The sequence below is a fragment of the Dendropsophus ebraccatus genome, chromosome 2 (genome assembly GCF_027789765.1).
Source record: "Dendropsophus ebraccatus isolate aDenEbr1 chromosome 2, aDenEbr1.pat, whole genome shotgun sequence".
Classification (NCBI taxonomy): Eukaryota; Metazoa; Chordata; class Amphibia; order Anura; family Hylidae; genus Dendropsophus; species Dendropsophus ebraccatus.
Window position 1 is genome coordinate 133,885,908 of NC_091455.1, and position 13,280 is coordinate 133,899,187.

The following is a 13,280-nucleotide window of genomic DNA, read 5'->3' on the forward strand; positions in this document are numbered from 1 at the left end:
TGCTCATTAGCTCAGAAGGCTAATTGATGATTAGAAAACCGTTGTGCAATCATGTTCACACATCTGAAAACAGTCTAGCTTGTTACAGAAGCTACAAAACTGACCTTCCTTTGAGCAGATTGTGTTTCTGGAGCATCACATTTGTGGGGTCAATAAAACACTCAAAATGGCCAGAAAAAGAGAACTTTCATCTAAAACTCGACAGTCTATTCTTGTTCTTAGAAGGCTATTCCATGCGAGAAATTGCTAAGAAATTGAAGATTTCCTACAGCGGTGCACTACTCCCTTCAGAGGACAGGCTCTAACCAGAGTAGAAAAAGAAGTGTGAGGCCTCGTTGCACAACTAAGCAAGAAGATAAGCACATTAGAGTCTCTAGTTTGAGAAACAGACGCCTCACAGGTCCCCAACTGGCATCTTCATTAAATAGTACCCGCAAAACACCAGTGTCAACATCTACAGTGAAGAGGCGGCTGCGGGATTTTGGGCTTCAGGGCAGAGTGGCAAAGAAAAAGCCACATCTGAGACTGGCCAATAAAAGAAAAAGATTAAGATTGGCAAAAGAACACAGACATTGGACAGAGGAAGACTGGAAAAAAGTGTTGTGGACGGATGAATCCAAGTTTGAGGTGTTTGGATCACAAAGAAGAACGTTTGTGAGACGCAGAACAAATGAAAAGATGCTGGAAGAATGCCTGACGCCATCTGTTAAGCATGGTGGAGGTAATGTGATGGTCTGGGGTTGCTTTGGTGCTGGTAAGGTGGGAGATTTGTACAGGGTAAAAGGGATTCTGAATAAGGAAGGCTATCACTCAATTTTGCAACGCCATGCCATGGGACAGCGCTTGATAGGAGCCAATTTCATCCTACAACAGGACAATGACCCTAAACACACCTCCAAATTGTGCAAGAACTATTTACAGCAGAAGCAGGCAGCTGGTATTCTATCGGTAATGGAGTGGCCAGCGCAGTCACCAGATCTGAACCCCATTGAGCTGTTGTGGGAGCAGCTTGACCGTATGGTACGCCAGAAGTGCCCATCCAACCAATCCAACTTGTGGGAGCTGCTTCTAGAAGCATGGGGTGCAATTTCTCCAGCTTACCTCAACAGATTAATAGCTAGAATGCCAAAGGTGTGCAATGCAGTAATTGCTGCAAAAGGAGGATTCTTTGACGAAAGCAAAGTTTGATGTAAAAACAATGTTATTTCAAATACAAATCATTATTTCTAACCTTGTCAATGTCTTGACTCTATTTTCTATTCATTTCACAACGTATGGTGGTGAATAAGTGTGACTTTTCATGGAAAACACAAAATTGTTTGGGTGACCCCAAACTTTTGAACGGTAGTGTATATGATTTGCATATGTTAATGCTTTGTTGGTTAAAAAAAGTTGTTTCATGGCCAGAAATACTGCTTTTCCTCTTGTACACAACAGCTAAGGCTGGGTTCACACTGCGTTTTTGCAATCCATTTTTTCATCTGTTTTTTTGCAAAAAACGGATGAAAAACTGTTTGCAAAAAACGGATGCATTTGTGTGCATCCAGTTTGATTTGTTTTTTCATTGACTTCATTATTAAAAAAAAAAAAACGGATCCGTTTTTTTGACTGACACAAAAACGTTGCTGACACTATTTTTTTCCGTTAAAAAAACGGATCCGTTAAACTTATGCTGAAAACGCAGTGTGAACCCAGCCTTACCTGAAAAGCGACCTGGAATGACAGGTTTAAATATTTTATCCACAAATTTTTAGATGTCTTCAAGAAAATAAAAAAGACTAGTATGGATTACAAGAGAGTTATGATAGAACCACAGTCAGTGATACCCTCTTCTAGTTCTAATTATAAATCTAATACCTTTTATGTTTCAGCTAAGTGGCTAACCTTTAATTGGACTTATAATAAATGAGGCTTTAATAGCAATGAGATTGATTATAAGAGCATTTAAAAGTTCTTAGTTGGCACCTGAAAAGTCTTTGGCTGCCCTTTAAACTGACTTTTGTTTTCATTGTCAAGCATCGCCATGTGGTATGTGTTACCTTCAGTGCTGGTAAATGGAAAGTTCAATTAAAACTTTGATTACTTTTTGTAAGGTCTTAAATAAAATGCTTAATGGTGCGTTCACACCTACAGGATCTGCAGCTGATTTTCTGCAGCAGATTTCAGTTAAATAACTGAACACAGCATCAGATTTGATGCTGTGTTCAGTTATTTAACTGAAATCTGCTGCAGAAAATCAGCTGCAGATCCTGTAGGTGTGAACGCACCCTAAATAAAAGTTATTTTCTGGTACTACTGCTTGCAGCGGCACTATCACCAGGTTCTGCCCAGAAGCTCTTTACCTTCTAAGTGCAAGGCTGTTAATAATTCTTTTCTTCTCTTCTGCATTTCTTCTATATTTCCTAATTGCCCCTCTGCTAATCCGGGGTTTAGGAACATTTGGGGCGCCACCCGTCGTCTCAGAGCACCCGCTCGTCCCACCCCGGCCGCCCCGTCCTGCCCACTATGCATATTCATATATGCATAGGGTGTGGCACAGGAGGGGGCAGGCTGAGTGGGCCGAGAGAGTGCTCCGTGCTGCCCTCCATGCATATTCATAAATGCAGAGTGAGCGGCACGGGTGGGGGCGTGCCGCTCACTATGCCCCCTAAGCCCCCGATTAGCATAGGGGCAATTAGGAAATATAGAAGAAATGCAGAAGAGAAGAACAAAATTATTACAGCCCTGCACTTAGAAGGTAAAGAGCTTCTGGATCATATCAACAGGTTCATTGGGCAGAACCTGCTGATAATGCCGCTTTAAGATAGACCTTCTGTGTTCGATCAATGTGGGTCAAAAATCCCAGAACACCATTAAAACAAATAATTGAATGGGCCTGAGCCACTGACAACACTGCGGCCTCTTCATCTGTCTGATTAGCAGTTGCCTCAGTTGTTTTCTCCCACTAATGAAGCATCAGCTCAGCTATTTACTGGTGGTAAAATACCACAGTCATAGTCCAAGAATGCTAGATACTAGAATTACCATGGTTTAGCTGCCGTTTTCTTCTTAAACAAACCTATATGTTGATTTTTTAATGTGTTATTTTATGAGCTGTTATTTTTCTTGTTATGATGCGGTATAGAAAACCTGTATACTGCCATATACAAAAACACTGTAGAAACAGGAGTATTAAATTCAATTAGAGAAGAAAAAAAAACATGTCTTCGAATCCACTAACGACAGAAAGTTATATAGATTTGTGAATTAATTCTATATAAAAATCTCAAGCCGTCCAGTACCTATCAGCTGCTGTATGCCTTGCAGGAAGTGGTGTATTCTTTCCAGGCTGACACAGTGCTCTCTGCTGCTACCTTTGTTCGTGTTAAGAACTGTCTACTGCAGGAGATGTTTTATTGGATTTGCTGCTGCGCTGTGGGGACATTTTTAAGCCTGGTGCAAAAAACGCTAAACTTAATAAATGGCCCCCATTGTTTTTGTTTGGAGTACCCCTTTCAAACAGTGTAACATTGCACATTTGACTGTACCTGAAACTGAGAAAAGCAGGAAACAACCAATATGGTGCCACCTATCTGAAACTGTGGTATTAGTTTGTAAAGGCATAGTCGACAAATGTGTTACATTATGTCAGAAATAGTGGGTGAGTTTGAGGTAATTGTTTTAAGTCTTAAAGAGTCACTGTCGTTACACAAGCTAAAAATCATAATTTCCCACTGGCAGAGTTTCGTCCATGTGAATTTGTAGCCTTTCTGAGGTTCCTGCAGCCAGATATAGCCCCCAGAGTGCTGCTCTCTGATGACGTTACCTACTCGGGAGCGCGCACAGCTTCAGGCTCTAACACCCACCCCCACCCCCACATCCCTCCTGACTTATTCTGCTCTCAGCCAGGCTGTAGAGCCGTCACCTCTGTGCAAATGCTGCTTCTAAGCAGAGAGGTTGGCTACAGCGTGGCTGACAGCCATCCCAGGCTTCTGAATAGTCATTTAGCTTTCCAGGGCTTCAGGATGGTCACCCAGCTTTCCCGGGCCCCTGAATTGAATGGTCACCCAGCTTTCCTGGGCTCCTGATTGGTCATGCAGCTTTTCCATGCTTCTGAATAGTCACCCAGCTTTCTCAGGCTACTGAATGGGGGGGGGGCATTCGGAAGCATGGGAAAACTGTCCCCCCCCCCCCCCCCCCCCGCACACACACACACACACACACACACAGTTAAAAAAAAAAGCCCTGTAAAATGTTTTACTTTAACAGACACAGGTCCCAAGGAGCCTAACACGAGAATGCACAGGAGGGAGAGAGTAAAGAAATCTCGCCTGTTTTTTTCATTCTAAATTAATCGAGATTTGCACATTTGGAAAGTGTAGGCTAAAACTAAGAAACTGCTCTTCCTGGTGGAGAAATGTATAAAGAGGATTTGCAGGGTGAAGCAATGGAAATAAATAAATAAAATATTGGAAAAAGGTTTAGAAGTTAGAACCAATTGATCTGATATTGTAGAAAAAAACTATTAAACAACAGTGACATTTTAATCCTAACTAATGTTCTCCTTCTTATACAAATATACTTCTTATAATACTTTTTTACAATTCTAAACATTATAGTGGACTTAAGGTTATAGAAGGGCTTCCATTACATTTGGTAAATTACTGCATCACCACAAATCTAGATGATGATTTTAATTACAGACGTTGTCTGCAAAACCCCTTAGTTTGTGGAGAAGCTGATTTCTATTTTTGCTGTGACAGTAATTCAGTCCAGGCCCTTTCTTTCTCTGTTTTAGGTTGTGGACGCTATCCTCCCACCTTTAGTCTCCCTGGTCTGCAGCCAGAATGGTGAGTTAGGCCACATCAAGTAGGCCCCTGTGCAGATTCAACATTTTGTTTCAATTACTTTGCTACATTGTAACATTCTTGGCACGTTGTGTTTTTTAGTGGAGTGGAGACTGTTCAGCTTGCGGCTACTTGCAGAAACCACATCACTACTTGTAAACCATGAGGCTGTATCAGAGGGGAGGAGTGAGGGCCTCCAATCAAACATTGCATTTCTGTCTCTGGTCAGAAAGTCATTGCTTCCACAGTAAGTCCTTTAACTTGGCTAATAGGGTTAATCTGGCTCATAATTTATGATCCTTATGAACGCTCTAAGTGTATGCTATTAGTATGCAGTACATTTCATTATGGCTACTGCAGCACACCCAAGAAAATGGCTGCCATCTGTTATCATGTCAACCAAAAGCAGAGGGTTGATTACCTGCCCCAAGCTAGTCTGTTAATGACTTAAAAGGGTTATCCAGCACTACAAAAACATGGACACTTTTCTTCCCCCCCTCTCTTGTCTCCAGATTGGGTGGGGTTTCAAACTCGGTTCCATTGAAGTAAACAGAGCTTAATTGCAAACCACACCTGAACTGGATACGAGAGGGGGAAAAGTGGCCAGGTGTGCCAGTGTGTGACACAAACAACTCCTCTTTGACACTTCACTACAGTAGAATTGATACATAATCCACTGCATGGAAAAATTACCAAAAGATACCATGCTCACTGGGAGACTGCCAGCTACAGCACACTGTCAGCACCTTAGGTAGGTCCCAGGTGCTGAGAGATTCCCTTTCAGCTTCTCTGTCACTAGTTTATGCTACCCTTAGATAGGACAGCATAGACCTATTGATGCAGACTGCAGATGTCAAGTCTACGTCAAGGCTCTCATTGAGTGCGTCAACTAATCAACCTATCTAGGTTTTTACGTTTATCAACTATAATCAACTATAATCAACTATAATCAAGTCTCTGAAGCTTAGCACTTGCTTTAAAGTGTCAGTGTCATTATAACTTTCAAAATCTAAATCAACATTAAATGAGAAATAAAACAATTTTGCAAATTTGCAATATACATGTATTGTTATCATGCTTTAAAACAAAGCTATACTTCTCTAAAATCCAGGCCCAATCTCCTGAAGTCAGATTTTTAGCCTGGTGCTGGTTAAAAAGAAGAGACTAAACACATGAAGTCTGACCAGTAAAGAGTGTCACAGCTTAATGTGTCCGTCAATCAAACAGCTGCCTTCTCTGTGTGCGGTCAGATAACCTGGGAAACACTGGACTTCCTTTGTTTAGACTCTTTAGGGGGGAAAAAAGTCTAAATACAGGAAGTGACTTGTTTTCCATGATAACTAAATAAATAATTAATTAAATAAAAATAATGAATGTAAATTGCAAACTTGCTTTATATCCCATCTCCTGTTGATTTAGATTTTGAAAATTTTAACGACAGTAACACTTTAAATTGGCTTGTGAGTGTCATGTAGCTCCAGTCATTAGTTATATTCTATTATAATCATTTGCTATTGTTGAAATAATCAAGAAGTTAAAATATTCAAACAGTGGCTTATAGTGCGTTTACACAGAGAGATTAACTGACAGATTTTTTAAGCCAAAGCCCGAAATTTGAAAAGAGGAGAAATCTTAGTCTTTTCTTTGTGACCTGTTTATAGTCTATTCCTGGCTTTGGCTTTAAAAATCTGTCAAATAAATCTGTGTGTGTAAACGCGCCATTAGCCTTTGTAATGAGCACTGTTTAATTGCAGCTATGCTGTGTAGAAAATGTGACATCACAGCTAGGTGGATTATTAGTAATAACAATGCAAATATTAATATATGCCTGCTACACATTGCAGCTTCACATTACATAGTTATTCATTCAGCTTGCCTGGGCAGGCATACCTTTTGACAGCTGTCACAACCTTTCCAAGTGTTTACAGAGATAATGTATTGCCAATGCTGACTTCACTTTAACTGACCTGAATAACGTCTAGGAATCTGAAAAGGGAGCTAAATGACACTTTGTTAAGAAGAATATAGTTAGTGTATTTGTCCTCAATAAATGATCCTCTTACCATTATGCAGTATTGTGCAGTACTGTATGTTTTATCTATTCTAGTGTTTAGTGAGCATCTATCAATCTTGATGCTTAACTGAGCACTTTGTGGTGCTCAGGTAATAATAAAAATATTTATTTGGACAGATTCTGTAGTGTTTTTACAAAATTAAAAAAAGAGCTTACAGACTAGGAGGTTCATAGTGTAAGTCTATGGCAGGCGTGTAAGGGTGCCACCCCCCTGCTCCCAGCACGGCCTGACGTGTCAGAGCGCCTCCGTTCCCCTGCACAGCCCAGTCCAGCGTGTCAGAGTGCCTCCAACAGGACGTGTCAGAGCACTCTCCCTCCACAGACATTGCTGTGTGGGGGTTCTGCCTGCTGTAGCCCACCAATTCCTACTATGCTGCAGTCCTGTATTGTTACTGAGGGGACTACAGGTCCCAGCATGCAGTGCTTCTGTGTCATAGTCCATAGTCCAGTGCCCCCTGTATAGCCATACACCCCTATCCCTATGTGCCACATGTATAGTCCTAGACTCCAATCCCTATGTGTCCCACCATATAGTCATACACCCCTATCTCTATGTGCCCCCAATATAGTCAAACTCCCCTATCCCTATGTGCCCCCCATATAGTCAAACACCCCTATCCTTATGTGCTCCTGTATAAGTCATACACCCATATCCCTATGTCCCCCCCCCCCCCCAGGTCTCTACTGAGACCCCTGATAATGGCAAATAATAATTAAAATAACAATAGACTAAAATGCATAACCGTGGATTGCTGCTCAATGAGTTTTTTTTTTTTTTTACTCCATTAAAACAAAATATCTACAGTATGGCATGGTCAAGTGGGTGTGGCTTGCAGAAGGGCATGGCTTACAAAGGGGTGTGTCATAATTATGGTTCAATTATTATTACTGGGGCTACATGTACGATTAACCCGTGATATTGATTAAGGCCAATATCGCCCAGCCCTAGTCTCTCTTTTTCTTACAGAGAGTGGGGAGAAGACGCACTGCAGCCGTCTTCTTCTGAACTGATTAAAATGACACGAACTGATTAAAATGTTTGACATAAAAATTGCATAAAAAAAGATTTGAAGAGAAAACGTTTGACATGTCTCTATGGGTCCATTTACATAAAAAGATTATCTGCCAAAGGTTTGGAGCCAAAGCCAGAAACAGACTATAAACAGAGATCAGGTCATAAAGGAAAGCCTGAGATTTTTCCTCTTTTCAAATCTATTCCTGGCTTTGGCTTCAAATCATTGGCAGATAATCTGTCAGATAATCTTTCTGTGTAAATGGACCCTTAGATGTCTCTATGACATGTCAAATGTTTTTTTTTAAAACAACAGGTACTCTTTTAAGGTCACCTGTTACAAAGTTTTTTTTTTTTTTTTTTTGTGTTTTTTTTTTATAAATAGGGCTTATACATGGAACTGATCTGGTGTGGGACCTATTAAAGTCAACCCAATCCTCTACAGGCAGCTGTATCTGCACACCACACCAGAGACATTAGTCAAAGATACATCCCAGATTTTTTTTAAAGGGGGGGCCCAGACACTTTGGCTGAATGGGGCCCAGAAATTCCTGATGGCAGCCTTGAATATGAGGGCAGAACCACTTGCAGTGAAGTAGGTCAGTGGGAGATGACACTTATGGTCATTAATGGACATTAATGGTCTTTGTGTGAGATATATAAGCTCTATGGGATAATTTGTAGACAATTTCTTAATGGCCTTGTGTAGGTATTTCGTGCCTGGTTGCAGTGCTGACAGTGTACAGTTAGAAGTTACAGCCAGTAGGACAATGATCTGCACATTTATCTTTTCTGTTTTAATAGTTTCATATACAGTATTTCCAGCTGACATAGTCTTCCCTCAAAATACTATTTATTTGCACTACATTATAATTTCCATAGAATATGCAAGTTATAAATTTTAGTGTAAGAGAGTTGTAAGTTGTTTAAGAAAGTCCTGTGAGATTGTGGAAGAGAGTCAATAGATATCTTAATGCAGCTTTTCAGAAAGATATACAGTGGTTCCTTGGATTACGAGCATAATTCGTTCCGGGACTGTGCTTGTAATCCAAATCCACTCTTAAACCAAAGCAAATTTTCCCATAAGAAATCACTGAAATGCAGACAATTTGTTCCATACCCCCAAAATAATGATTTTTCATTCTGAATAACATGTAGAACAGGTGAAACAAACAATGAGAAGCAGCTGAATATGTGATGTTATCGGTTACTGTACAGTATAGCAAGCAGCATGTGGAGTATAATGTATAGTATGGGCATAAACCTGAAAAAAGCAGCATTTTGTACATAGAGGATGGAGGTGCAGATACCCACAATGCAGTAGCATAGTACAACAGGCTAGAATAGAGAAGCAGAGCTGCTGTCAGAGGTCTGTGTGGTCACATGACAGCAAAGGGGAAGGGGTGTGTGTTTAGCATGGACCAATCAGGAAGTGAGAATCACCGAGCAGTGCAGGAGGACAGTAACAGAAACCTTTATATACAGCAGTGCGAAGTGCAGGCACATTATAGCAAGAATGGAGAGGATGGGAAACACAAGGGCTGACAGAGACTGCAGGGAGTATGAAGGAATGAGTAGGGCATAAGTGGGCACAGTATAGCAGCACTCTCTGTCCGGGAAGAGAGACGTTACAGCTATGAAGAGATTCCCTTCACAGACCTGTCCCCTGATATGATTTAAAAGGTGAGGGAGACTTCCATGGTCAGAGTACAGGGCTGTTGACCAGGCTGTGCAGACCATCCCCCTCCCCCACTCCCCCTCCCACCCAGTACAGGGAGCTCTTAATCTAAGTTAGAATTTTGATAAACTGTGAGCTCTTCTTGCAAAACGCTCTTAATCCAAGTTACTCTTAAACCAAGGTACCACTATATATTTATACATGCTTATTCATACTAAATAAATGGGGCATGTCAGTATTTTCTTGGTTTATTTCAGTAAGTTAAGAACCAATCTTCTCTATTCAAGGAGAACATACCATAGAGGAAGTTCATTTACAGGGAAACTTTCAAGTCTGTACCAGGTACAGAGTTTAAACACAGGCAAATAGGTGATTTGCCTAGTTATAAAACAGCATTTTTCCTTGGAAACTGACATTCCACAGCATGCACATCTCTTCCCTTCCCCACCTCCACCTTTCTTGAAACTTATTGGAGGGCCTCTGGACTAGTCAGAGATACCTTTTACTTAAAAGGATTCTCCAGTCATTTAAAATCTTTGATTGTGCTGGAAAGAAATATCGGCAAGCAGGTTAGGTGGCGACTTTATATTCTAGAGGTCCCAGGGTAATTCCAGCAGTATCTGGGTTTTCTCTCACTCAGTGTAGGAAAGGATCCAGGGAAAAAGGATATTATTGGGATTATCTGGTATTAAAAAATGATTTAAAATATACCTGCTGTTATATAGAAGCCTATATATACCTCTTCACGCTCCCTCTGTGTCCTCCTGCGATGTCTCTGTTGTCATCCGCTGACCGAAGTAGCCTCCACTTCAGAGACAAACCTGTCTTCAAGAGTGATAGCTTACTTAACCAATCACTGGCTGAGATGGAACAGCAGGTATATAATAAACTTTTTTTTAATGCCCCATAACCCCTTTAAGAATATGCACTCTTTTCATGGATCTGGCATTATAAAAATTAGGTAATATCCTATAAAAATACTCTTTGTCATATGACCCAAGAGCTGTTTTCTTTTCTGTACAATGTGAATTCGTGCCCTCTGTGCTATCTACAGCCTTGTGTAACATTTCCTTTTAAAGGTTATTAGATAAAAAATGTTGTTTAAGAGACAACAATGTGGTCTTTTGTTTCTTTGTTCCTTTTTTTTCAGCATCTTTAACTTTATGTAAAATATTTACTAATCTCCATATTATGGGTGCACTGTTTTAATAAATTGTACTCTCTTCTGAAGGCTATAGAAATTGCTTTTGCTTTGAATTACTGTTACCCGCTGCTTGTTTACTCATGCATAACAAAACCCATATATTTGTTCTTTTCATAAATATCTGCAGTATGCACAGAACTTTGTGCTTAAGTACAATGGTTTATTTTTTTCTGTCAAAAAGACACATTTTTCAGTCTGTGACCTTGTTGAAATTGCAACAAAATTACAATAAGATAATTAACAAAGGAGATGAGGAGCACAGTAGAAAGCCTCAACAGATCAGTTTTAAAATGATAAATTGAATTACAATCTATTATATTACTTTTAGCAGACTTTATTGTTGGCTTTAAAGCAAAATAGATAGTCCTGCAGAAACCGCTTTGTATAGGCGAGTGTTGTGGAGACATTCTCTATACACCGTATAACAAATAGTCAGTCAGTCATTTAATCACATTATAATTTAATAATAAAGGCAAAGGTTCCTTTGTGGCTGAAATGTCACAGACATTTACTTTTCCTTTGCTAAACCTAGAAAATCTAAGCCCTCAAACGTATGCAACTACAACCTTACTGTATTTCAAACAATGTTGCATGCAGTTCAATAGGAAAGTGAACATTTGGGGAAGTGTATACAAATGATTCTAGTAGTAATGCTACTCTGATCCAATATTAGAAGTACAGTGGTGCCTTGGATTACGAGCATTATGCTTGTAATCCAAATCCACTCTTAAACCAAACCAAATTTTCCCATAAGAAATTACTGAAATGCAGACAATTGGTTCCACATCCCAGAAATATTGATTTTGTATTCTGAATAATATGTAAAACAAATGAAACAAACATTTAGAAACAGCTGAATATGTTATATTATAATGTATAGTAAGTAAAAAAAGCAGCAACAGTTTGTAGATACAGGATGGAGCTTCAGATCCCCATAATGCAGTAGCTTAGTACAACAGGCTAGAATAGAGAAGCAGGACTGTCAGATGTCTGTGTGATCACATGACAGCAATGGGGAAGGTGTGTGTGTTCAGCATGGACCAATCAGGAAGTGAGAATAACAGAGCTGTGCAGGAGGACAGTGACAGAAACTTTTCTATACAGCAGTGTGAATGGCTGAGTGTAAGCACATTATAGCAGGAATGGGGAGCATGGGAAACACATAATTTGGAAGGTGAGGGAGACGTCTTTGGTCAGAGTACAGTGCTGTAGACCCCCCTTTCCAGACCATGCCCCTCCTCCGCTCCCCCTCCGACCCAGTACAGAGAGCCCTTAAACCAAACCAAAGCAATACTTTTAACCCAGTCACAATTTTGAAAAACTGTGAGCTCTTCTTGCAAAAGCTCTCAATCCAAGTTACTCTTAAACCAAGGTACCACTGTACTATTACCTTGAGCATAGTTACTAATAAATATAAGTTTCTCTACGTCTCCTAGCATAGTGACATATTGTTCTGTGAATACCGATTCTCTGTGCTGCAAACACAGCTAAAGCATATGGCATATTTAGCTTTCTGGGTTCCCTAGAAACTCCCTGCCTGTATCCTCAATGGCTTTACAGCCCTTTACTGTTCACTGACATGAAACAGTGTTGAAAGTGGTAAAAGTATATTAGAGCTTGGGGTAAAGGGGTATTGCTGACTGCTATTGAAAGTGTTTGGTACAAAGTACAAATCTTGAATATATAGTAATCAAATATTTTCATTTGATCACTTAGTGGCTTAAAGTGTCACTGTCATTATAACTTTCAAAATCTAAATCAACAGTAGATGTGATATAAAGCAAGTTTGCAGTATATATTCATTATTTTTTTTGTTATCATGCTGTAAAATAAAGCTGTACTTAACAGAAATCCAGGTTCAGTGACCTGAAGGCAGATTTTCAGACTTGTGCTGGTTGAAAAAAAAAACAAAAAACAGACTAAATACAGAAATTCCAGCCAGTATAGAGTGTAACGATTCAATATGTCTGTCAATCACATGACTGCATTCTCTGTGTGAGCTCTGTTTTCTGTTTCCTGTTTTTTTTAGAAAAGAGTCAGCAAACAGAAAGTGCTGTTTTTCCATGACAACTAAAAAAAACAATGTAAATTGCAAACTTGCTTTATATCACATCTACTATTGATTTAGATTTTGAAAGTTATAACGACAGTGAAACTTTAAATTGTGGTTTTTATACTTGTAGCTCATCACCTAGGGTTGGGATGTATACTTTTGGTTGTTGATGAGCTGTGTTCATTTGCAGCACTTATAGTTATAGGAGTGTGAGCTATTTGGCCCTGAACAGTATAGGGTGGGAACTAATACGAAAGCCTCAGCAGTAGTGTTGAGCTGAGAGGCCAAACTGGGTTCAGCAATGTTCTACGAACCTAAACGCTCCGTGGGGACGCCATGACTCACCACTTAATCATGAGTTCCTAAGGGGTTAAAGAGCTTAGCCAGCTACAGTAATGTTTATGATAAGGCACTTACAGAGAGTGCATTCACT

The 13,280-nt window shown here is 39.9% G+C and overlaps 1 protein-coding gene across 1 annotated transcript in view; it reads left to right on the forward strand.

Annotated features, from left to right (window-relative positions):
* Window positions 1-13,280, forward strand: part of ULK4 (unc-51 like kinase 4) — a 653,509-nt gene that overhangs the window by 368,113 nt on the left and 272,116 nt on the right. Inside the window, exons 27-28 of the mRNA XM_069959686.1 lie at window positions 4,778-4,829; window positions 4,929-5,073. Coding sequence (XP_069815787.1) covers window positions 4,778-4,829; window positions 4,929-5,073 — 197 coding nt within the window. The remainder of the gene's footprint in view (window positions 1-4,777; window positions 4,830-4,928; window positions 5,074-13,280) is intronic.